The sequence below is a fragment of the Sciurus vulgaris genome (genome assembly GCF_902686455.1).
Source record: "Sciurus vulgaris genome assembly, chromosome: 16".
Classification (NCBI taxonomy): domain Eukaryota; kingdom Metazoa; phylum Chordata; class Mammalia; order Rodentia; family Sciuridae; genus Sciurus; species Sciurus vulgaris.
This window is the reverse complement of record NC_136477.1, coordinates 39,748,745-39,774,780: the sequence shown is the minus strand read 5'-3', so window position 1 is coordinate 39,774,780 and position 26,036 is coordinate 39,748,745. Positions and strand designations below refer to the sequence as shown.

At 42.2% G+C, this 26,036-nt stretch overlaps 2 protein-coding genes across 6 annotated transcripts in view; one reads left to right on the top strand and one right to left on the bottom strand.

The window, feature by feature from the left end:
• The window catches only part of LOC306646007 (ubiquitin-conjugating enzyme E2 E1), a 333,994-nt gene that overhangs the window by 295,394 nt on the left and 12,564 nt on the right, over positions 1-26,036 (top strand). The window lies entirely within an intron of this gene.
• THRB (thyroid hormone receptor beta) overlaps positions 12,124-26,036 on the bottom strand; it is a 371,634-nt gene continuing 357,721 nt past the window's right edge. For all 5 annotated transcript variants that reach the window (XM_079114289.1, XM_079114287.1, XM_079114288.1 and 2 more), the window contains 3 exons: positions 23,806-23,952; positions 14,404-14,662; positions 12,124-12,399 (listed from right to left, as the gene is read on the bottom strand). In XM_079114289.1, coding sequence (XP_078970415.1) covers positions 12,158-12,399; positions 14,404-14,662; positions 23,806-23,952 — 648 coding nt within the window. In that variant the 3' untranslated portion in view covers positions 12,124-12,157. The remainder of the gene's footprint in view (positions 12,400-14,403; positions 14,663-23,805; positions 23,953-26,036) is intronic.

Below are 26,036 nucleotides of genomic sequence, written 5' to 3'. Positions count from 1 at the left end.
ATGGCAATACAGTTGTGTGAACTGTGGATAGCTCTTCAATCTGTATTCGTGGGTCTGTGAGGTCTCTACATGTCTCCTGTGCAGTTATCTGCAACGACTATGAGGACTATGGGGGATTTCCCATTGACCTTTTCCCTATAAGAGGTCTATCTTGGCTTCAAGCTGATCCTGGTAAGGGAAACAGTGTGGGAGAAGCAGAGAGAATCTCTCTCTTCTTTGTGGAGCTATGCTGGGTTTCTGCATTCCACAGGAATCTCACCTCTTCTTTGCTACTCTCCAGAATATTTTCTCATTCACTCCTGTTGGGATATAGTTGTTTATTCTTTATTGTGGTCTGTTTTTGTGGGGACTATGAGCAACAGACAGCACTATTCGACCATCTTGTTGATGTGGCTCTGAATGACTGAAAATTTTCTATTTGGTTTTGAGTTGATCTGTGTGATTAAAAACTGTCTTATGGTAAGTTAAAATGATCTTTGAAAAGAAACTGGAAATGAAGAAACATTTAATAAAGATGTTGTGAAGACTTCTGAGAATTAACTCTTCAGACTCCCAGGGATACCTAGGTTTAAGTTAAGAATGCATTTTCTTTGAATCTCTGGGGTCATTTTATTTTTTTCATGCCATGCCCATCAGACTTCTGGGAATCATGGTGCTTCCTGCCCCCCACCGTCCCTGCCCCAGTATCCTTGTCTATGTCTATATGAGATGTATTTGTGCATTTTTTCCAGAAAGAGAGTAGGGTCTTGTGTATGGAGAGCAAGAAACCCATACTTGGATGTGACATGAAAGGGGTTCCTGGAGGTGAGACTGATTGCACTTGAGATGTGTTTGTGATAAGCTGAATGTCATCAATTCTTGTAAATATATGACCTGTAATCACTATTTTGAAGGAAAAAGTTGCACCAGCACATCTTTGGTCTTGCTTGTAATCTGCAGTAATTTAGAGTGGTCAGAATCTAATTATGCCTGCTTTTGCTAGGCATTCAAAATAAGCCATCTTCTTGGCTCTAAAGCCTCATGAGGCACCCACACAGAAGAGGCTGAGATCGTACTGCAGAACTTCGAAATCCAAACCCTCTGCTCTGGCTATTTAAAGACATTGGTCTATCCACAGTGCATTCTTTCCACAGTGAATGACCATGGCATTGAATAGAAGTGTTCAGAAATGTAGGCGAGAGATTAATGCATCGCAGAGCACTCTTAAAAAGTTCTGTTCCCTAAACTATGAATTGTTGTAGAAGCCTCTCAAACTGCCTGTTGGCTGTGGTTTTTAGCTATATCATTACTCAGCCAAGCTGATTAAGGCTAATTTTGGTTGAATTAAGTTTGTGCCTGGGCAAACCACCAATGTGCAGTCTCAACCAGAGGCAATTAAATCGAGATTCATTTTATGATGGGATTCTTAATAACTACTGCCGTATTCAACATCATTCTGATGAACCCATGGCACCATAATGTCCCCTGTATGTCAGACTATCCTAGAATTTATTTGCTGTACTTTCGTTCTCATTTTAGAGTTATCTGTGCACATCAATGATCTGGCACAACATTCTTTCTGGTAATGGTTTCAAATAAGCTGATCTGATTCATGGTAGTCCAGAGAAGGTTTTCTCAGGAGCTGTAGGATGATTGTTTAAAAAAATAACAACAACAACCTGGAGAGACAGATGGTAGACTTTATTTTTCTGGCTCATCTGCTGTTGCAGAGAATAATTGTACATTCAAAGTAAATGGCACCAGAAGTCAGATCCTTCAGAGGTTCATCTCACATGTTTCCTTGTGGAGAACACAAGAGGGTAGCAGCAGGAACAGCAAGTGCAGGGAGAAGGCCCCCTCTCGGACACAGTCATCATGTGACCTGGGGCTGGTTTATATGAAGAGGTCCTTTGTTTTGAGATTCTAGCATTCTTGTAATCACATAGTCAGATAATAGCTTAGTCTTTGCTTGAACACCATGAGTGATGGGGAGCTCTCTATTTCCATGTGTAGAAAGCAAAGGTCACACTCTTCTTCCTTTTGGTGAGCTGATCTTGACTTCTGCGTGGTTTCCATCCACTCACCCTGGCCATACTCTTTGGAAGCCACACAGAACGAACTCCTATTTTACCTGGAAGCTAGCTTGGGTATGATCTAGAATTCCTTCTCAAGTCTGCTATAGGCTAGCTGTTCCTAATTCCTTGGATCATTCCCCACATGAAATGGTTGGGTCCTGGTTTATAAGCCCCCTGAATTAGAGGAACTAGGAAAAGCTTGTTGAACCCACCTACATGACACAAACCAATTCAACATTCAGATTCAGGCTCATAAAATGAAGACACTTGTTAGTTTGCTATAGAGGATAAGGCAGGAGTAGTGGAAGCAAAAGACCATCCCTCAAGTTTGCCTCTTCTTGTTCCTGATGACTAAGATTCAGGGCCCCTCTGGATTGTCAATTACATTGAGAATTAGGGGCTTTATCCTGCACCTATAAATAAAGTTGGCTCACTCACTCATCATTCCAGAATTTGTTTTTAAGTGCAGGAATTTCCAGATCAGAGGTTTCCAGAAATTTGATGGAGACTTAGCGATCCCTAGAGATACATTTGCCTTGGGGACATTGGGGTGATTGGGCAGACTTTAGAACTAGAGCCTTTTATATATTGGAATTTCATGTCCCATGTTGTTGATTGCAAAAATAGATCCTGCAAAGTACCCTGATGCGAGAGTGACACACAAACACAAGGAAAACCTTGTGAGGAATTGCAGCACCCCAGCCTGACTCCACCTCTGGTTCAGCCCTTATCTACTGTCCCTACAGATATTAGGACCAAAGTGTTTCTTCTCACTCTCAAGATAGCTCACACACTCCCTTTCCCTTTGAGTATGTAGTCCTTGCTTTCCTAAATAAATCTCTGCTTGTGCCTTTTTTTTTTTTTGTTAATTCTGACAAAGAATTAAAGACCATTTATTAACCAGGATCGTCTCCGCCTTTCTTGCTTTTTTTCCCATGGTCATTTCCTGGCCATCTTTGTTTTCTTCTTTCTGACTGAGATTGTGTGTCCCACAAGGATGCCATTACCAATCATTGAATGACTACTATCATGTGGGAAATTCTACAACATCAGGGAAGAGGTAGTAAAGAGATGGTTCACACCTGGCAGTTTTGGTGGGAGGGCTCAGGTGCAGGGACTGAGATAATCACTCCGTTTCATGATAGCTATCACCATTAGCCTGTCACGGCCTTTGTTTTATTTCAGTTTTAGCCTTGTCTGTTCCACAGAGTTGTCCAATCTAATGCGCTTGGAATGTGTGCTTGGTTGTGCATGTTTTCATGCAAAATATATAGTGTTTCTTCATATTTTTTTTGCGATTTACAAAAAAAAAAAAAAAAATAGAACTGTGTGTAGTTTACAAAAACAGTGTTCCAAAAAACTGGTATTTCAGCATGTAGGTCTATTTCAATGCTTTTGGTGCTGCTGAGATTTCCAGGGAGGTAGCTGATCACTCAGTGTTGCCCCCCACCCCCTGGTCTGTGTTCCCTTCTTCCTTGGCCTGAGTTGTACTTTCTGATATTGCAGCCTGTGGTGCAGGGAGGCCCATGCCTCTAGGTCTGTGTAAGAGTTTGGGGTATGCTCCCAGAACAGGAATCCTGGTTTTAGTATCAGTGCTTATAGGAAAGATGGGCTGACTGGTTCATCCTCTCACTAGCAGAAGATGGGGGTCCTCATCTTACATGCTTGATATTTTTCTATCTGCGTAGCTTGAGTGTGAAGTGGTGTCAATTTTCATGTTGCTGATTACTTGTGAAGTGGGGAATCTATTCATGTAGTTCTTATCCATTTGGGATTCTCTTTCCATGAACATCCTGTTTCCCTCTAGCATTCTATGTGCTTTTCTTTTTGATGTGCAAAACCTATCTGTATATTCCTGATGTTAATTCTGTGACATTTCAGATGTTGCAAGTGTCTAGTCATAAGCATTTTCTAAAATATTTTGAGATTTTTGCTGTCTTCTTTTAATTCCAAGTGAGAGTGAAAATTGGGTAAGAAAGGTTCTTATTACCTTGCTGTGGAAAATTTTGCAAGGGCCTTCGATTTACTAATTTATTCTCGTGTCTATGTGCAGTGTTAAATAAATGTATCCACCAGATGTCAGCTATAGCCCTCACTTCTGAACTACGTGAAACTGTTTTAAAAAACTTAGAAGTCTTCGAAATTAGATAAACTTGCTCCCTCCCGTGAACTGTAAGAGAATTATATTATTAAGACCCCCTTTGGTTTGGGGTTTTCCTTTTCTATATTAACATGCTATCTGTGGCGGGCGAGACCCAGGGCCCAGGGTTACGCCATGTGCATCTAAAGATGGTGACTGGCAGAGAGCAAACGGCGTCCTGATTATGCCTGGAGAAAGGCAGAATGCGCTTACAATTGGCTGTATGATAATCAGTTCAGCCGCCTAGAGCGTGGACAGATATACTTTACATGTATGCTTGAGTGAGTGATCGCTTGACCTTTAACAGGATTGGATGGACATATCTGGTTACAATTGCTTATGCATGAGACTGCTTATATATTGAGGGTGTTATCTGAATAGAGGGGAAGCTGCTTCATGAACTTCTGAAGAGTATGTGTTTTTGTCCCGCTGGTGGGGCCGAAAGAGCAAGAAGCGGCGCTGAGCCGCTTGAAGCGACCCAGGCTAAGAAGCAGCGGTTTTCCGTACTATCCGAATGTCTCTTTTCATTTGTTTCTATAAGAGATGTGTCTGCCCCATGCATTTGCTAACAATTTGATCAGCTACAGTCAAAAGTGTTATAGCATGATGTCACATCTTGAAACACAAGTGCCTCTTGCATCTCGTTGGCTTGTTTCTTGCTGTCCTGTGCCCTCACCTTCATTGCTGTCAATTCTTCTCTTATCATACAGAGCCATTTGGCTCTCCCCAGTCATGATGCTCAAATGCTTAGCAAAATAAAAACCGACTTGTTAGACTGAAGCCAGCTGGATTATCAATATGCCCTATAAAGAGAAATTACTTGTGCTGTTGCAACAACAATGAATGGTTTTGCAATGGACACAACTGAGAGAATCAGGCAGTACATGGTTTTTTGCATTCGTGTAGGTGAATCTTTAGCAAAGGGAGTGGTAAACATTTCCAAAGCAGAGTTGCCTGTTTGTTCTTCAGGGCTAAGGTTTTTACCCTGATCTTATTAGCACAGGTTGGAAAAACAACATAGGTCTTACAACCCATGGACTCTGACCCTTGTCAACAGTGTGATCTTGGATGAGTTGCTTACACTGGCTTTCCATTGCCCCATTGTCACATGAGAAAATTAGCACCTGTTTTCTAGTTGGAGATTAGAGGGAAGGTAAATAGTCTAGCATGACTCCTGGTATAGAGTTGGGGTTCACTGCATGGTGGGCCATTATTACATACTCATGTAACATGATAGGGAATAACTGGGAGGTAGTACAAATACACAGCACATTCTTTGGGGTGGTTGCTGGGACTCCTAAGTGGTAACTGATGAGTGCTATTGTGTCAAAGTGCTGGGGAAAATGGAGGTGGATTTTGTTTTTTTTTTGGAATGTTCAGCAAGATTCTCACAGGCAGTTCCTTTAGCAATGTCTGACCCTTGATAGCCTCAGGTTCTTTATCTTTTGATAGAATTTATTGTTACAAAGACTTTCTCTAGACTTTGACTTTGGGTAGTGGAAAGAAATGCTAATAGGTCTGCTCAGGGCTAAAAATGTCCATTAGAAAAACTGTAAGATCCTTAGAATTCACATCTACTCACATATCTGTGACCAATAAGGGTACCGAATCTTTCTGGTACTACAGTAAAACTGAAAGGTGTTTTTCTTATCTTTACCCATTTGTGGACACAAGAATTTTCTAACTTGTTAATTTAAAGGTGGTTTATTCTGTATGCATCAGCCTCTCTCATTGCGATTAGTATTCTGCATAAGGAAGTTAAAATAGGATGTTATTGGTTTGTTCTGAAAGAAGGCATCTTCCTTCATCTTTCATGTGTGTTGTTTCCAAAAATCTTTGCAACCTTTGAACCAAGTCAAATTTTGTATGGAAAAGTGAAAAATTTTCAATGGCATCTTATAAAATTTTCATATATATATTTATATGTGTGAATATATATTCATCCAGAAAAATTCTTGCCCTTGAACCATCTAAAAGAAAAAAACATAGTATGTATAATTACATGATTAGTTTATATGTATTTGTTTCTGCTACTGCAAGAAAATGCACAAGTGGACTATTAATTTCCATGAACTGTTGGCATTAAAAGCCTCTATATTGACAAATTCATGATACAGTGAAATATGGGTTTAGTTGTTTATTGAGCTTTGTGACTGATTCTCTTTGGAACTTGAGTGACCATTTCCTTTCTTGGGATAACTTCAAGAATTTGTGGGCTGGAGGGGACCTAGTATTAGATCCTTGCAGGTTTTGAAGTTTTTTTAATAGTCTGGAAAATTTAGGGATATGACACCTTCAGGCACAGCTGGGTCTGGATGCTTCCTCCATCTTACCTGCCCTGTATAGACCATCTTATGTTTAGGAAATGCCATTACTGCATTGAAAATGAATACGCTTTTCAAACTCAAATTTTGGGGTGGATATTTTTTCTTTTGCTTCCTTTTCTGATAGCAGCAAGACTTAGAATTTTCTTTGAGGACTCATCCCTTAGTTCTCAGTCCACAGTTTAGATAAGGCTCATTACCCCTCCTTTCCCCCACCCAGTTCTAGGATTTCAAGGGATTAAGCAATTTAGCTCATCAGTCCTCCTAACCATAGTGATTGGCTTAGAAAGGGCACATGATTCAATTTGGGCCCAGGAAGAGTTAGGCTCAGGATTTTCAATGGAATTGTTGGAGATCAGAAACTCCACTCTGTCCGGAGCTATAAGGCTAATCCTGCAGCTACTAGCGGCCAGCATCAGGTAAAGGCTATGTGAACATGAAGCCTACATGAAGGAAATGGCCAAGAGAGGAGCTTTCTGACACTCTGGAGTGAGCATCCAGGCCCAGCACGCCTGAAAGCATCATATCCCTCGATGGCCCAGACCACTAAAATCAATAACTCTTTTTATGTTTAAGCCAGTTTGACTTAGCTTTTGGTCCTTTTTCACAATGGGAAATGGGAATTGAGGTATATGTCGGTAGCTGCTGTATTATTCCATTAACAATATTCTGGAACACTTTGAGATGACAGAATGAACAGAGTTGCAAAACTAGCTCTTTCCTTCTCCTTGTGTCTCTGTGACCTTCCAAAGAGGTAACCCCAACAGCCTTTCACAAGCCCACTCGCCCCCAATGCCCCCCACATACTTTCTTCCCAAGTACATTTGCTTATTCTATAAATGTTTATGAAACAAGTGTCCCTTGCATCCCTGTTTCCCTCCCATTGGCAACAGCTGAAGTAAGAAGAGTAGGCAACTCTGTGCTTATTTAGAAACTAATACTATTTAAAGAAAGAGGCCGGAAAATATGTCCATTATAAGCTTTTTCTGTTTTTTTTCTTTTTCTCTTTTTTAGAATTTAAGCTTATGAGTTTATCTATGCCCACTATATTCATAATTACAATTTAATATTTGCATACAAAAGCTATGTAAAAATCCATTTTTCCCAAATATACAAATTTTCTTTTTGGATAGTTTAAAACATTTTGATCACAGATTTCAACAGTTTTAGGCTGAGAAAAATATTATCAATCTAGCAATATCACTTAACACTGTTTGCAAAACACGTATCTTCCAATGACTGTTCTTTTTCTATTCTGTAGCATTTTTCTGATTATCAGGGCATGAAAACGTTATGGGGGAAAAGTGTTTTCTCTGAAGAAAGCATGGAGAACTAATTTGACTCTATGATGAATTTAAAAATGCCAAGTTCATAAGGAAGAATGGAAAGAAAGACGTGGGATGAAGTCCTGTGAATGCATTCATGCCCTGATAATTTCCAGATCAACAATATATGTGTAAAAAGTCGTCTTTTGTCTTACATTGTGCTCCATAATTCACATGAGTATTATCTGCATCCTGAGGAGGACAGATTTATTTGATTGTCTTGTGCATAAGGTGGGTCAGCTTTAACTGTGCAACAGAAAGCCACAAACAGCGTATTACCTGCACGATATTGCTCTTGAAGGCGGCATTAATTAATGTGGAAACACACTAGAAATGCACACTTTTTGCATTTGCAAACATTTATACAGCACAGTAAAAATTCTGTGATAAGGCCAAACCTTTTTTCCCCTTAGTCTGGTTTTTTTTGTGTGTGTGTGTGTTTTTAATTTTTTTTTTTTTTTTTTTTAAAGATTAAAGTAAAATGTTTCAATTGTAAAAAATACACACCGGGCAAATCCTTACCTGGATAATAAATATCTACATCACAGTACAATAAAATTTCTTCTCTATAAAATTTAAATATGGATTATAGTCTATCACTATGAAAAGAAACACTATGCTAATATTTCCATATTATTAAAATAACAGGAAAAATTATGAGCTTATTTTAGAACCTGATGCCATCGCTGTTGGAAAGGGCAAAGAGATTCAAATGTGTCATCGCTCTCCTTTGGAGGAGCTGTGGCTTGGTTATTCACTTATATTAAGTTCTTGAAAAAGGTTTAGCCTTACAAATGCTGGCTACGTTTCAAAAACCATAAGACCGATTTCATAATTTATGACTCATGCAGCAAAAGGTCAATATGACACGAATAGGTTAGAGTTCCATAGAATAAAAATGTATCGCTGACGAGGACATGCTTTGAGGGTGCTCAGCAGTTCCGTGGAGGCTGAGTCTGGGGGCTTAGTGTCGAGGAGGGGCCGAGGCTGTACACCTGTTCACGGAGGAGCAATGGGAACGGGCTGCAGGGGCAGAGCCGAGCCTGGCAGCCCTCCAGGTGATTGCACTGCAGGCTGAGCTGTCCCTCGGGGCCCAAGTGAGGGGACATTGCTGGGCTGAGCGTCAACACGTCAAGCGCGTCATTGAGGACTGAGGCTCATTTGACTAGAAAAAGCTCTGAGGCGGCACGTGGTGTTTTGAGCAGAATCATAAAGAAGGAAAGCTCTTGTTTTTTTCCCCCACTGTTTCTGGAAGGACTGCATGTCTAAATCGAAGAGCAAAGTACACTTGAGGGTTACAAACACGCACACATATGGACACATGCGCGTGCTGATGCGCACCTGTGCCTACTGTCCCTAATGGTGAGTGACTTTTACGTAGGAATCTCCGCGGTGTGGGTGTGTTCTGCTCTCCTGGAATGTCTCCCCACTGTGGGGGGCAGGGGTGAAGGCCATTTCCATCAGGTCCATACTTGATTTGAAAATCGAACAATATAAGGAGAAATGTTTTAAAAAAAAATAAAGAAATCCCCAGCAAATCCCTCCCAATCAAGCTTTTTGAGATGGAGTCTTGAGATAAGTACCTCTATCAGTTTCAGAAGGAATGAGTTTAGGTGCTCTGACCTCCAGGGTCATGATCCTTTGAGTCCTTAAATCTTCTCTTCAACTTGAAGTACTGTGAGCTTATCTTACTTAGTATGAAGTGTTCAGCCTTCAACAGGGCAGCTAGACCAGGGTTTTGCCTGTGTAAGGCAGTCATTTAAGAAGTGGGAGTTCAAACATTTCTCTGCTTGGGGCTAGCTGGATTGCTGCCACTGAACAATGCCCAATCATGGTTAACCCCCAAAGCATTCTGGTATAGCTTGATAGCAGGCTCTGCATTGACATTAGCATGTGGGTGTCTGATGTCCTGGGCAATCTGTCAAACAATTTGAGGAAACATTCCCTGGAAAATCTGATGCTCTAGAATTCATGAGCCTGTCTAGTAGCTCACTGCTTGGAATTCTCTTAGTACTTTTGGAAAGAAAATTTGCCCCACCCAGTAGTCTTCTCTGTTACTCTGGAGTTAGAGGTGGCTGTTCATTTTGCAGAGAGTTCCCAAGGGAGAGTCAACAGAGGGAGTCAAGAGCATCTCATCTTGCTTGCTGAGATGTTGGCAAGGCAAGCAAGTAAGGAGACTGGCTGGAGACTGGCTAGAGGCTGGCTAGGAAAACCAAAACCCAAACCAACTCTGTAGATAATATCAAAGCAGGTAATCTGCCTAACAATTTCATGCTTATATTTTAATCTCTTGATCCACTTCCTATATCTGATTAATAAGTACCATGGCAATATTTTCCTAGAAGCCAGTGTAATTGCTTTAGCACATCAAAAATAGGATCCCCCCCGCCCCCCCCCCCCCCCCCCAGATTATTTCTAATCCTGCTGGGGATTTTCAGTGCTGTTCCTCTTTTTTCTCCGAGGTCATTCTGTCTTCCTCTAAATTGTTGACTAGCATTGTGGAAATTCTTATTCAACATTAATATCAAACATGCATCCCTTAACTGCTAATGGGCCATACTTTTTGTCTAATAAAGCTTGAAATTTGATTATGAAAGAAACCAAAGAACCAAATTCCACCCTCACCCCTAGAAATTCATACAATATGGAAGGTGAGGATTTAGGAGGTCATGTCTTATTTACCAGATAAGAAAACTAAGACCTAAGGTCCAGAAACCACCAGCTAACAGAGCACAAACCAGAACTCAGGTACCCTGACTTCTGCTCCACCAAACCTAAAGAAAATGAGTCCACTTGGTTTTCACAGTGACTTTCATTCCTTGGTTTTTAGGTAAATCTCACGGATATGGCTTATTTTCCCCAATATTTCCAGGATAAGGCAGTAAAAGGCAGGCAAAGGAAGTTTATATCTACTATGCCAGTGAAGAATGAGATACATTCAATTGCATGGGTACATTCTTTTCCCATTTTCTGACGCTGAAGTGATGAGGTATCACTGTTTACTGGGCACATCTACTCCATGATGGTCATCTGAGAGGGAGGTTGGGCAGGGAAGGTGACAGTGTATGTGACCCGCAGGGGTTTTCTGCCGAATAGCTGTCAAAATAGTGCTATAAAGGGGATAGGACCAGTCTTATTTAGGGAGAGCTGAGCTATTTAGTGCCTCAGAGTCATGAGGGAAAAGAAATTAGGGAATATTTGTGAATAAGGAAAAGCTCTCAAGGATTTAGAACTAGAAGGAAGCATTCCCAAGTCACCAGTACACGAATACTGGATTTCCTTCAACTTGGAATTCAACAGTGCTAATCTCTCCTTGGAATTCTCCAAACCAGACTCAAATTTTGGCTTATCTCTCCGTGATTAGAAGACTTGATCCATAGGGAAATCTGTGGTCAACTCAGCAAAGATGCAGCCAGGATAAACAACTTAAGGAGCTTGGGAGATGGCAGATCAGATGCCACTGAAAAATGACGACACCCTGTAAACAGGTTTAATTTCTGTGGGAATGTTCTATGATCCTAAGTCGTAGAGAGGTCTTCCTACCATGAGGTAATCCTGAGTGAATTTTTGAAAACTGCAGAGTCACTAACATTGGTGAAGAATACCAATGTCTTTGGGCTCACTCAAGAAGATGATTTTCCTCGTGGCCTCAATCAGTCAAATGCCTGCACATCTTTGAGTTCTATTGCCTGTATAACTTGGAATTATATCATAAGGTTACAAAAATGTTGAAAACAGCTGATTTTAGGACACCTGTATTTCTGTACAGTCCAAGTGATGCGGGTAGGAGAGCCTGGGAGTACCGGAAACAGCATGCTCTCAAATAGACGAAAAATCAGTTTGATTCTTTCCCTAAAAAGCTGAAAGCCACATCTAACCAAAGGTGGTTTGTGCTCTGCTACCTTGAGCCCTGCAAAAATCGGGATTGGCTCACAATGACTGCATTATCTTGGTTTTAAGGCTTCTTTACTCTTCTGCAGTGCCATCTGGCTAGCTCGAGTCTCTGACCAGGGACAGGTGGGAGCTGGTGATGGCTGGGTGCTGGTGAAGTGATGATTGTCCCCCCACCCCGCCTCCACAACTGTAAAACCGCCAAAGCATTCACATGGAAGGACCGGGGAACAAAATGCAATAGTTACAAGGACCCGCATTCAAGGGGCAATTCCATCCCTGTCTCTGCCGAGGACCACCTCCCTTCCCCCCAAACGATCCCTCCCAACACGAAGAAACAAACAGACAAACAAAAGAGCTAGGCAATGGAATGAAATGACACCCAGTAGTGCTGTAGGAATCATGAGAACGAATCCAGTCCGTCTAATCCTCGAACACTTCCAAGAAGAGAGGCGGGAAGAGTTCCGTGGGGCACTCCACCTTCATGTGCAGGAAGCGGCTGGCGTGGCAGGCTCCGATCATGCGCAGGTCGGTCACCTTCATCAGGAGTTTTGGCCAGAAGTGTGTCACGTGGTGTTTCCGGTAATTGATATAGTGTTCAAAGGCCAGCAGGAAACTATCTTGGTATTTCTCTATTCTTTCAACACAGGCGAGCCCTGGACGATCTGAGGGGAAGGAAGAATGTGGCTATTAATTTTTTTTTTTTGGGGCGGGGAGGGCACTGGGCACTGGGGATTGAACCTAGGGGTGCTTTATCACTGAGGTATATCCCCAGCCCTATTTGTTTTCAGAGACAGAGTCTCCATAAGTGGTCCAGGCTGGCCTTGAACTTTTGGTCTTCCTGCTTTGGCCTCCCCAGTTGCTGGGTTTGATGGCAAACACCACTGCCTCCAGCTAACTTCAGAGTGAGAGGTGGACAGATCTGAGGTCTTTTCAACTCCCAGGAATGAGCCAGGATGCAGCATGAACTCCATGGTGCCAGGGACCCTATTACAGGGGGGTGGCAGCACTCTGTTCAGGTGAACACCTCTAGCCTAGAGGAATCGCCTCCTTGGGTGTGAGAGGTGACACCTCCCTCCTAGGGCACAATAGCTGACCACTGCATAATGAGGGAAGTGATCCCTGGGGGAGAGGAGAGGACTAGCATAGACATGTGGGGGAGAGATCTGAGAAGAGACTGGGGACATCGCGGAGGCCTGGAGGCCAGAAAACTGCTGGATAGTAAGAAAGTCCCTTGAATATAAAGAAACACAATCTCTAATTTAAAGTTGTTTATGAGCTATAATAAACCACAACTTCCTTTCCTATATTAAATAGTCCCCCCCCTTATCCATGGGGCGATGTTCTAAGACCCAATAGATACCTGAAACTATGTATAGTACCAACCCCCCATATATATGGCAATTATATCTATATAAAAAAGTTATATCTACATAAAATTACATATTTTATATATGTAAAATTGTCCCTCAGTACACATGAGGATGGGGAATTGGTTCCAAGACCCTGCAGATACCCAAATCTGAGGGAACTCAAGACCTTCATTATAAAATAGTATAGTATTTGAACATAAACTATGCACATCCTTCTGTATACTTTAAATCATCTCTAGATTATTTATAATATCTAAGGCAATGCAAACGCTATGTAGTTATTACACTATTGTTTAGTGAATAATGACAAGAAACAAGTCTGTATGTATTCAGATGCAATCCTCCCCCCATCCCAAATTTTCCACGTGTTGATTGAATCTGTACATTTGGAACTGAGGATAAAGAGGGTTGGCTATACTGTTTTTCCTTTGCATAGGGATAAATCTCAGATGTTACCCATATATTCAGCCATTTATGCAGTACACATTTCTTGAATGCTACAACCTGGCCTAGGTGCCATGTCCTCAAAAGATAAACGGTTCAGATGGAGACACGGGCAAGTTAAGGAGATAGTTACAGTGCTGAGGGGCAGATGCTAAAGCAGAGCTAACTTGGTTGCTCTGCAAATGCAGAGGATGAGTCCGAAACCACCTTTAAAGAGGAGCTTCCCTTAAGTAATGATATGTTCTGTATTTATTATGACATGGTCCCTGAAGAAAAAGATGTCTGCATTGTTCAATACCCTCACCCCTGGGAGCAAGTTCTGATTCTCACATATGGTTTCCACACACACACAGCCTAACAAAGAATGATCTGGTCACTCACATCCATGTCTTGTGTACACAGAAATGGAGGCCAAATGGGTGATGTCTGCTGAAGGTGGTCAATTCATAGTATCTCTCTCTCTCTTTCTCTCTCTCTCTCTTTTGTTGGGGCGGGGGGGTTGAACCCAGGCCTGTTTAACCACTGAGCCCTATCCCTAATTCTTTTTATTTTGCCATAGGGTCTTGCTAACTTGCTGAGGCTGGCCTTGAACTTGGGATACTCCTGCCCCAGCCTCCTGGGCTGCTGGTATATGTGTGCACCATCATGCCTGGCTGACAGTCTTTATACCTTTGGGTCCCCCCACCCCCACTACCCTGGGAAATTACAAAAATTATCTGATGGTTGTTGCCTTCATTCAGCCCATTGGCAAACCCGTGATCGAAGGGGGACTGAAGACTCTTCAAGTGATCCGAATTGGCAACAGCAAGCTAAACTCCTTGTCCACCCACAAATGAGTCTAGGCGCGCTCACCTGAGGACATTAGTAGGACGGCCTGAAGGAGGGCTACTTCGGTGTCATCCAGGTTGAAAGATGACAGAGACATGCCCAGGTCAAAGATGGCATCTGACACCACCCCGAGACCCCCGTTTTTCAACTGGCCCCGTGTCACTGCCATTTCCCCATTCAGGGTCAGAGTCTCACTCTCTGGGTCGTAGCGCACGGCAGCGCGAAGAGACATGATCTCCATGCAGCAGCCTTTGAGGAGGATGATCTGGTCTTCACATGGCAGCTGAAAAGAAGCAGCCCACGTCAGCAAAGAACAAAAAGAAAACGCCCGTCAAAGCTGCATGCGGTGTCCTAAAAGCAACAGGAAGGACCTCTGTGACCATCGCTCGTCCTGCATTCTCCGAGCTGCTGGTTCTTCCCTCCCTATGTGGCAGCAGACTTTGATGACTGGTTTGTTTTTTTTAATGAACATACCAGAACTTTTTGCTTTTTTAAAAAATTTTTGTTCTAATTAGTTATACATGACCTTAGAAACATTTTGACCCATCATACATAAATGGAGTATATCTTCTCATTCTTGTACATGATGTAGAGTTACACAGGCCATGTAATCATATATGCACATGCGACATATATGTAATAATGTCTGGGAAATAATGTCGGATTCATTTTACTATCACTCTGACCCCCATGTCCCCTCCCCTCCCTCCCCTCTGTCTAGTCCAAAATACCATTATTCTCCCCACCCCCTTATTGTGAATAAGCATCTGCATATCAGAGAAAACACCCAGCCTTTGGTTCTTTGGGATTGGCTTATTTCGCTTAGCACAATATTCTGCAGTTCTATCCATTTACTGGTAAATGCCATAATTTCATTCTTCTTTATGGTTGGGTAATATTCCATCACATATATATACACCACATTTTCTTTATCCATTCATCTGTTGACGGGCACTTAGGTTGGTGCCCATACTTGAGCTATTATGAACTGAGCTGCTATAACATTGATGTGGTTGTATCACTGTAGTATATTGATTTTTAAGTCATTTGGGTATAAACCCAGGAGTGAGATAGCTGGATCAATTGGTGGTTCCATTACAAATTTTCTGAGGAATTTTTTTTTATTGTAAACAAATGGGATACATGTTGATTCTCTGTTTGTACATGGAGTAAAGGCATACCATTTGTGTAATCATACATTTACATAGGGTAAGGTTGTTTGATTCATTCTGTTATTTTTTCACTTCCCCCCACCTCTCCCACCCTTCTTTTCCCTCTATACAGTCCTTCCTTCCTCCATTCTTGCCCCCCTCCCTAACCCTAACCCCTCCCACCCCCCATTATGTGTTATCATCCGCTTATCAGTGAGATCGTTCGTCCTTTGGTTTTTTGAGATTGGCTTATCTCACTTAGCATGATATTCTCCAATTTCATCCATTTGCCTGCAAATGCCATAATTTTATCATTCTTCATGGCGGAGTAATATTCCATCGTATATATATGCCACAGTTTCTTTATCCATTCATCAATTGAAAGACATCTAGGTTGGTTCCACAATCTGGCTATTGTGAATTAAGCAGCTATGAACATTGATGTGGCTATATCTCTGTAGTATGCTGATTTTAAGTCCTTTGGGTATAGGCCAAGGAGTGGGATAGCTGGGTCAAATGGTGGTTCCATTCCAAGCTTTCTGAGGAATCTCCATACTGCTTTCCAGAGTGGCTGCACTAATTTGCAACCCCACCAGCAATGTATGAGTGTACCTTTTTCCCCACATCCTTGCCAACACCTATTGTTGCTTGTGTTCTTGATAATCACCATTCTAATTGGGGTGAGATGGAATCTTAGGGTAGTTTTGATTTGCATTTCTCTTATTACTAGAGATGTTGAACATTTTTTCATATATCTGTTGATTGCTTGTAGATCTTCTGTGAAGTGTCTGTTCATTTCCTTAGCCCATTTGTTGGTTGGATTATTTGTATTCTTGGTGTAGAGTTTTTTGAGTTCTTTATATATTCCGGAAATTAGTGCTCTATCTGAAGTATGAGTGGCAAAGATTTTCTCCCACTCTGTAGGCTTTCTCTTTACATTGCTGATAGTTTCCTTTACTGAGAGAAAGCTTTTTAGTTTGAATCTATCCCAGTTATTGATTCTTGCTTTTATTTCTTGTGCTATGGGAGTCCTGTTAAGGAAATCTGATCCTAAGCTAACATGTTGAAGATTTGGACCTAATTTTTCTTCTATAAGATGCAGGGTCTCTGGTCTGATTCCAAGGTCCTTGATCCATTTTGAATTGAGTTTTTTGCAGGGTGAGAGATAGGGGTTTAATTTCATTCTGTTGCATATGGATTTCCAGTTTTCCCAGCACCATTTGTTGAAGAGGCTATCTTTTCTCCATTGCATATTTTTGGCCCCTTTGTCTAGTATGAGAAATTGTATTTATTTGGGTTTGTGTCCATGTCCTCTATTCTGTACCATTGATCTACCTGTCTATTTTGGTACCAATACCATGCCATTTTTGTTACTATTGCTTTGTCATAGAGTTGAAGATCTGGTATTGCGATACCCCTTGCTTCGCTCTTTCTGCTAAGGATTGCTTTAGCTATTCTGGGTTTCTTATTCTTCCAGATGAATTTCATAATTGCTTGCTCTATTTCCGTAAGGTACATCATTGAGATTTTAATTGGAATTGCATTGAATCTGTATAGCACTTTTGGTAGTATGGCCATTTTGAGAATATTAATTCTTCCTATCCAAGAACATGGGAGATCTTTCCATCTTCTAAGGTTTTCTTTAATTTCCTTCTTTAGTGTTCTGTAATTCTCATTGTAGAAGTCTTTCACCTCTTTTGTGAGATTGATTCCCAAGTATTTTATTGTTTTCGAGGGTATTGTGAATGGGGTAGTTTTCCTAACTTCTCTTTCTGAAGATTCATCACTTATGTATAAAAATGCATGGGACTTATGAGCATTGATCTTGTAACTTTACTGAATTCACTTATGAGTTCTAAGAGTTTTCTGGTGGAATTTCCGGGTTCCTCTAAATATATAATCATGTCATCAGCCAACAGGGATAGTTTGAGTTCTTCTTTTCCTATTTGTATCCCTTTAATTTCTTTGGTTTGTCTAATTGCTCTGGCTAGAGTTTCAAGGATGATGTTGAATAGAAGTGGTGAAAGAGGGCATCCCTGCCTTGTTCCAGTTTTTAGGGGGAATGCTTTCAGTTTGTCACCATTTAGAATGATATTGGGCCATGGGCTTAGCGTAGATGGCCTTTATAATGTTAAGGAATGTTCCCACTATCCCTGTTTTTTCTAGTGCTTTGAGCATGAAGGGGTGCTGTATTATATTGAATGCTTTTTCTGCATCTATCAGAATAATCATGTGATTCTTGACTTTAAGTCTGTTGATATGGTGAATGACATTTATTGATTTCCTGATGTTGAACCAACCTTGCATCCCTGGGATAAAACCCATATATCTTTTTAATATATTTTTGTACGTGATTTGCGAAAATTTTGTTGAATTTTTGTATCATCTGAGGAATTTCCATACTGCTTTCCATAGTGGTTGCATCAATTTGCATTTCCATGAGCAATGTATGAGTGTATCTTTTTCCCCACATCCTGACCAACATATACTATTGCTTGTATTTTTGATTATTACCATTCTTACTGGAGTGAGATGGAATCTGCGTAGTTTTGATTTGCATTTTTCTAATTGCTAGAGATGTTGAACATTTTCAACAACTATTCTTAATGGTCATTTGGTTGTTATCTTCACCAACTTTAATCTCAGTAGTTTGCATTTCTTTTATGACAGTTATAAATCTCCAACTGGCATTAGTCATGTGTAAAATTGTTCAATCCTATAGTTTGGGGGATTTATGTTATATCTTTGCCTGATAACTGCCTGAGAGCAGGTTTTATGCTAAACATACCAATTTTTCCTATTTTTAAAATGTCCTCTAGTTCTGATACTTAGCAATTGACTCCACTGTTCAGTTGGCAACTGCTTCTCTTTGGTTTTTTTGAAGCAAGTTTTCTCCTTAAGTGTCTTAAAAGACTCAGAACTAGAAGACTGTTGACAGATGTTGCCAAAGAAGCCCAGAGATATAAAAGCTTTTCCTAAGGCTGCCCAGCAAGTCAAGGAGGGCGGAGGTGAGAACAGAATTCAGAGTTCTTGGACCCTAAGGTCATGTTCTTCTGAGCAACTCAGACACCAGAATTACTCAGAACACCAGATTTTTCTGCCAGTGTTGTGATTTAATTTTAAGCTCATTTGGCTACCCCATTAATTAGGATTTATGATAATGGGATAACATGAACAACACACTTTATAAAATAACAAGCAAAACAATGGAAATTTATTTTGGGGTTGGGGGGAAAGTTTAAATGCCATTATCAAACTCATTTACAAGGCTCTTAATGTGTTTTTGATGAATTGGGCATCATGCTAAGATTTATATGCATTGTCTTATTTAATTCTCCCAGTAAGACATTGGGGTAAATATTCTAATTCCAGTTTTAGTTACAGATGTGAAAACTCAGGCACAGAAAGGGTAAGTAACATGCTAGGGGGCCATGTGACCATCTTGTGGGTGAGGCTAGCATTTGAAGCCAGATCTGTCAGAACCTAGTGCCAAGGGGAGATGAGAACATTCTAAGTATTGTGGATATGACTGTTTCCACATACTGTAAATATGTAAATCTCACATAATATCTACCTCTTCATTAAAGCTGCTTTTACTTTCTGGTAAATGCTCTTGGCAACACTTGACTACTGCAATTTAGATTATTAAATAGAAGTGAACACAATACTACTGAATTACATTTAAAATGCTGGTTATTTCATGTTTTTCACTAGCTTAGCCTAGTCACCTTGCCATTTAATTTCAAACTACTTAGCTTTTTCTATAGGAAAAAAAAGTCACTTAATCTTTGGTTCTGGGATTCATACACACAAATTCTTTACATGAATTCTTTTTTTCCACGTATTTAAAAAAAATCACTGTGATTTGCTTTTGTTTGGGTTCTGACTTGTATTAGTCAATTATATCCTTAAACTCCTGGCCCAAGGCATGGTGGTAGGAAGTAGAAGCCTAAGCTTGGGGAGACCCTGTACAGGTAAGAGGCAAGGGTTGGTTAAAATGCCTGTTTTCCATTTATGCCCCATCAGGATCACCTGCGGGCTTGTTATGCACAGATTGCTGGCTGTATCCCCTAGGGTTTCTCCATTTCTCCCAAGTTCCCAAGTAATCCTGATGCTGCAGGTTTGTGGACCCCATTCTGAGAACCGAGAAATTACTAATCAGATCAAAACACTTGTTTTTAAAAAATCTGTCACAAAGTATGCAAATTTGGGCAGACCCCATCTTTGAAGTTGTCTTATAAATGAAGTCTTCTTTATAAAACCTACTAACTGTTGATGACTAGTTCAAATGGAAATGAAAGCTGAAAAGTATTTGCCAGGGATCCTCACTGGTTTCAAAATGGGGCCAGACCTCTTTTCTGGGTTGGTAGGATCCTGGTGAGGTGTGTTTTAACACGTGGGCAAATCATCTCTTTGGTACCTGCCACAATGCTTCACTGGGAGAGGCGCCAACACAGGCCTGACAGGCAGCAGCCCCAGATACGCCCACAGTGTCTTCTGTCTCCCCAGTGGAGTATCACTCATGTTGATTGGCAAAGATGATGGTGTGCTTGAGGGGGTTTCTTTCTTGTTGTTTTGGCAGTTCTGCTGGCAATGATTTTCAGATGTCTCGAAGTCCCGGTTGTCACACCAGCCTTGTTTAATGGGTTGGCAGGATCTTAGCTGAATAATCCCCATGCACGCAGTTTGAACTGCAGATGCAGCAAACTGCGAGAAAGCTCTGGTTCCAATACGACCTGGGATCTCCATCCCGCCCCCCGGGTAGCTCAGAGCCCTGTACAGCTCATTACCTCCCTTTGGGTTTCAAATAGGGTGTAAAAGGCGACAGGTGCTAAGGAGACCTCCAGCACTGGAAATACATGTGTCTTTGCTATGAAAGGCCTCCTATTCTTTGCTATTTTTTTGTAAATTGGAGACTACAAAATATCGGGGTTGAAAGTGAGATGGAATCTTGACAATGAAACAACTTTGAGCTTCCAAGAAAAGCTTGGAGATTAAAACTTGCCACAGTCCATGCTTAGAAAGTTCCAGGTCTAGCCCACATTCAAACCATAGACATAAGGGCACAGAGTGCTTGTTTCTGGGGTTGGAGACGGCTTCTTTCTTGAGCCTGAAATCTCTCTTCAGTGGTTGGTTTATGTGAGGTTTACATTTGTTAGAAAATATTGCTGGTGGGCATTTGAAGGGTGCTTGCCATGTGACAGATAGGCTGGCTGGAACTCTCAAACTCTATAGAGTTCCTCCTTAGCCACCAAAAACTTGGAGTTCAAGGGACACAGAGAAACGTCCAGGTAAATAAAACCAACAGATAAAGATGACATTGAGTTGGAAAGAAAGAGGGGAAGCAAGCATGTCAGTAGACATGCAGGGGCACACTTTCTTGCCCCATAGCCACCTGGCAACAGATGTGGAAGGTCTCAGAAGGGGTCTTTGTATGCCTTAGTCCTTAAATTCCATGGGTTCACCCTGAGGAATTGGTGATATGAGCAGGGCATGGTTACTAGAATGTGCATCACAGTGAATTTTTATGAGTAAGAAATTATAAATGGACTACATATTCAGTGAAAACAAATAACCTAATTTTTTAAAATACCATTTGGCCATTAAAAATCATTTTGTTGTATATCCAAACCAGTGGGAACAGTGAGGATTCAGACTCCCATGATTCGATGCACAGGTCCTTTCAAATCACATGCAACCTGTTTTTCCATGCTAATTTCCCTTATGAATGCTTTGCATCAATGAAATTTTATCTTTGAATTCTTCTTGTATCTGTATCCATGTATCTGTCTCAAAGAAGGATGTGACTCATCCTTTGCCTACTGAAATCCTGCCTACCCTCTGGATACAAATAAACTACTACTGTCCTAAAAAAAAAAAAAAAAATCGTTTTGTCCAAGGACACATAGTCCTACCATGGAGGGTGCTGGAAATGGTCTGTTTCTTGGTCTTGGTGCTAAATATGGGGGTTAACTCATGAGCTGTACCCTTAGGACAGGTGTGCCCCCCTCTTTAATGTTAATTTATGCCATAATGTTCTTTTTGTTAAATCCCTTAATATTAACACATTTCATATGTGTGTATAAATACACACAAATATTAAAAAAATTAGGATCCAAAATGATGGTAGTGTTATCAAGAATCATTACGTCTATTATGTTGTATAAATCTGCAATGAAGACCTGCTATTTTTATTCTAAAAATTAAAAAAAAATTTTTTGGTACCAAGGTTCAAACCCAGGGGTGCTTTACCACTGAGCCCCATCCCCATCCCTTTTTAATATTTTATTTAGAGACAGGGTCTTGTTGAGCTGCTGGCTTTGACTTTGTGATCCTCCTGCTGGGGTTACAGGTGTGTGCCACGGCACCCAGAAAATAGGTGCTATTTTTATAATATTCCCCCCAAAATGTTCATAAATACTAATTCTAAAAAAATTTCAAAGGCACGGAAAGTTCCACAGGAAATATCCTAGTGCTGTGGCCTGAATGCTTATGTCCCTCCAAAATTCCTCTGTTGCCATCTCATCCCTCATGTGACAGCACAGGAGGTGGGGCCTTTGGGAAGCAGAAGGGTTATGAGGGCAGGGCAGAGCCCTCGTTAATGGGACTTGTGCCTTTATAAAAAGAGACCCCAGAAAGCTTCCCAGTCCCTTCTGCCATGAAAGGACATAGCAAGAAAATAGCAGTGGATGAACAAGGAAGCAGGTGCCCACCAGACACTGAATATTCTGGGACTTCTCAGCCTCCAGAACTGTGGGAAATTTGTGCTGTTTATAAGCTAACCAGCCTATTGGTATTTTGTTATAGTAACCTGAGTTGACTAAGATACCTCACCTCCACCACAGCGAAGTGGGGGGTCAGTGGGAGACCAGGTGCTCTCATGCTCTCACTCTGTCAGTTAGGTCTGAGGGGCAGGTACCATGTCCTACAGTCCATTGTCCTGTCCTTCTGGGTATGCCTTTTGTGGAGGTTCAGAAATGGGCAATGGGAAGTGTCCCCATCAATGTCCATGGTTGCTCTGATTCTAGCTCCCATTATTGGAAACTCAAGGGCGCGACTGAGCCGGAAGCCAAAGTAGCGTGGGGTCATTCTAGGTGAGGAAATGCTTCTCTCCAGCTGAGACCGTAATTGCTCATCATTCAGATAGCTTTTGGAAGAGGCTACAGCCACACGTGGCCCCTCTGTGCATGCCATCTTTCTGGGTCCCCTTGAAAGTGTGAAGAGCAATAGATCTGCACCTAATGGAGTTTTGCAAAAGGAAAAGTTCTCCAGAAAACAGAATCAGCCCCACTTGCCTCAAAAAGGGCAGTTACAGGTAGGGTGGAAATATCTTTGCAGTATTATAGGCAGCTAAAATGTAAGGAAAGCTTACAATCCAGGCCCTGTCGCAGTACTTTATATTATCCTGTTTAAACCTCCCAATGGTTCTAAGGTGGATGCTATTACAATTCCCATTTTAAAGATGAGATAACTGAGGTTTGAAGATATTCAATAACCTGTTTAGGATTCTTGCCCATGCAGCTGACTGCAGAGCCCATGTCCTCGGCTACTGCAAGTTAGGGATGAAATGTCCCCAAGGGCAAGTTAGTGAGCTCTGGTGGATGAGCTCTTCAGGGTTCCCTGAAGATGGGGCAGGAATGTGAACTTAGAGGAAAAGAGGGAAGACTGAAGGAGATATTAAGAGCCTTGCTTGGTGAGGGTCATTTGACTTTAATTCTTAGATAACCCTCACACAGCAATCTTGCTGGGATAAGTTGTTTTTTTTTTTTTTTTTTTCTTTCTGCGGTGCTGGGGATTGAACCCAGGGCCTTGTGCCTTTGAGACAAGTACTCTACCAACTGAGCTATATCCCCAGCCCATGGGATAAGTTGTTGAAAGAATATAGACCTATGTTCAAACCCTGGCACCATGTTTTGAATAAGTTAACTTCATTCTTTGATCTTAATTTGCCCTATCTGTAAAATGGGGTTAAGAAAACCTACCCTGTGGATCTGTCATGAGGATTGGATTTATGTGGGCAAATCTGACTATGGTTACTGGAATTTTATTTGCCTGGAGCCAGGGCCATGGAAGGGTCTTGGTAGCCTCAGGTGGACAAGCTAAGACTAGAGAAGGTGGGGAAACAATGGAACAGGGTGCATTTGCACTTTGTACTGACATTGCTTTCATATGACTAAGCTCTGCTAATTAACATTAAACTCTAAACAATACCCAGCGTTCCTGGAAATTGAGGGAACTATGAAGAAAAACAATGCAAAGAAAACAATGTCCTCACCTCACAAAACATAGGCAACTTTTTGGCAAAATCCACCACTCTGGTGATTGCTGGTGTGATGATTTTTGTAAAATGGCTGAAGGCTTCCAAGTCCACCTTCCCACCTTCTGGGGCATTGACTATTGGTGCTTGTCCAATATCTTCTGGCTAAGGAGGAGAAACAAGAAAGATTTAAGTGACAAAAACAAAGGGAGCTAAAATTCACTGTCATTTGCGTGTGGCAGGAGATCTCTTCTGAGCTGATTTGCTGCTGTATTTTCCAATTTCTATCTCATTTATTAACAAACTCCAGAGGTCTCCCACCATTTGTGTCTTGGAACAAAGATATATGTCGTGGTCATTGCCTTAATAGGTCCTCAGTGATAATGTTCTCAGGATGGTTGCTAGAGAGGGAGGGAAGGTGGGAGGGACTGCTGAGCCTGTGCCCTGAGCCGCTGCCTGCTGAAGTTCTAGAGATGAAGTGGAGTCACTGAGGTTCAGCCTATGAGCTCAGGTGGGTGAGCTCTTCAGATGATGGGGCAGGAAAGAATGAGCTAATTGGGAAAAGGAAGGAAGGAGAGAGGGAGGAAGGCAGGGAAGACAGGTATTTGGGGTCTGCTTTTGTCTGCACAAAGGGTGCATACCTGAGTCCTGGGGGCCCTGGGATGGTGGTTCTGAAGCACTATTGTGTGGGCAGGGACGTAGGCACGTGGTGGGTGATCCCTAGCAAATGGCATCGTATGGATTCACTCTTGCTTCTGACCCAAGTTCCTTGCTCTCTGCCATCCAGACTCCAGTACAAGGTGGTATCAGCTGAGCACCGAGGGGTTCCTCTCTAGGCTGCCTGTAGGGAACTGAGTTGTGCAAACCTGAGGGCAGAGTGGCCAATTTGCCATTCAGCACCCCCAGGGCATTTTCCTGCGGTTTACTTGCTCAATTTATGGCTTTGTGCTCAAAGGGGTGGTACACCTGCATTGGTGTCACCCAGGGATGCTCCTCAGGCCCCTCCCGGACTTGATGGTGCAGGATCAGTATTCTAGTTAGGACCCCCCTCCAACCCTGCTGGCCAATGTCCCCCGGGTGACTTGTGCCCATGTTCCATGGGAATAGTCCAGCTCCTCACTCTGCATTCTATGTCCTCCCTCAATATATCTCTTGCTGTCACCTGCTTCCTGTGGGAACCATCTTCCCCACTCCCCTTCCCACTGCCCATTCTTGTCTTTGTGATACTAATGACCACAATCTGTTTGGGGACTACAGGTGAGCCAGCCTCTGCTGCATGGCCCTATGTCAGGTGGGCTCACATGAGCTCTGATTTGCAGATGAACACAGCAGACCTGCCCTGCCTGAGCCCAGGCCTGGTGTCCCTGACTCCAGGCAGCAGCCTTTCCAGGAGTCCTCCCCTGCCCACCCCCTGTGCAAGGCTCTCCCCCCTCTACCATCTCATACCGGGAAAAAGACATTCTACTGTTGTATTCTTCTGGCTGCCCTTGCCCACCTCTCTACCTGTCCTCCAGGAAGTTCTGAATGTCACCAAAGAGATCACAGATCTGTGGCCTGCCTGATGGTGGCCACCTTTGCCTAGAGCCACAATGAACAGTCAGGAGTACCCAGGGGTGAGAGTGGCAGAGGGTGAGCAGGAGGGAAAACAGGAAGAGACCCTTGAGTGAGTTGACCCAATCCCTCGCTTATGGAGTCGTGATAGAGCTGCCCAATGGTAAGGCTCTGGCTGGACACTGACCCCCAAACTTCCCCAGAATCACCAGACTCCTGGGCCCTTCCCCCAGTGTTTCTGACTCTGCAGGGCAGGGGTAGAACTGAAGGATCTGTATTTCTAAGTGTCCAGGACATGCTGATGCCACAGATCTGGACTGTACTCTGAGAGAAGGGGCTTGGAGGCAACTCGGTCCAGCTCAGAGTAATTCGGTTACTGTTTTTCCTCCTACATATCTCTTGTTGCCACTCACACGTAGCTTTCAGCAGGAGAGAATCTGCAGATGAGTCTTACTGTGTTACTGAGTGCCAGGGTCAACAGAAGCAGCCCAGACCCTGCAGCTGGGGTGGGGATGGTGAGGAGCCGCGGAGGCCATCTCAGAGGGGCAGGACTTGGGTACCTGCTGTATATGTGCAAATATCCACATAGCATATTTGCAGGGCTTCTTTTTATCCAGTAGGTTCTTAGGTTTATTATTTTTAAAAAATGTGTTATGCTTTTGTTTTGGTGCGAGCGGATAAAACCTGGTTTCTGAGGT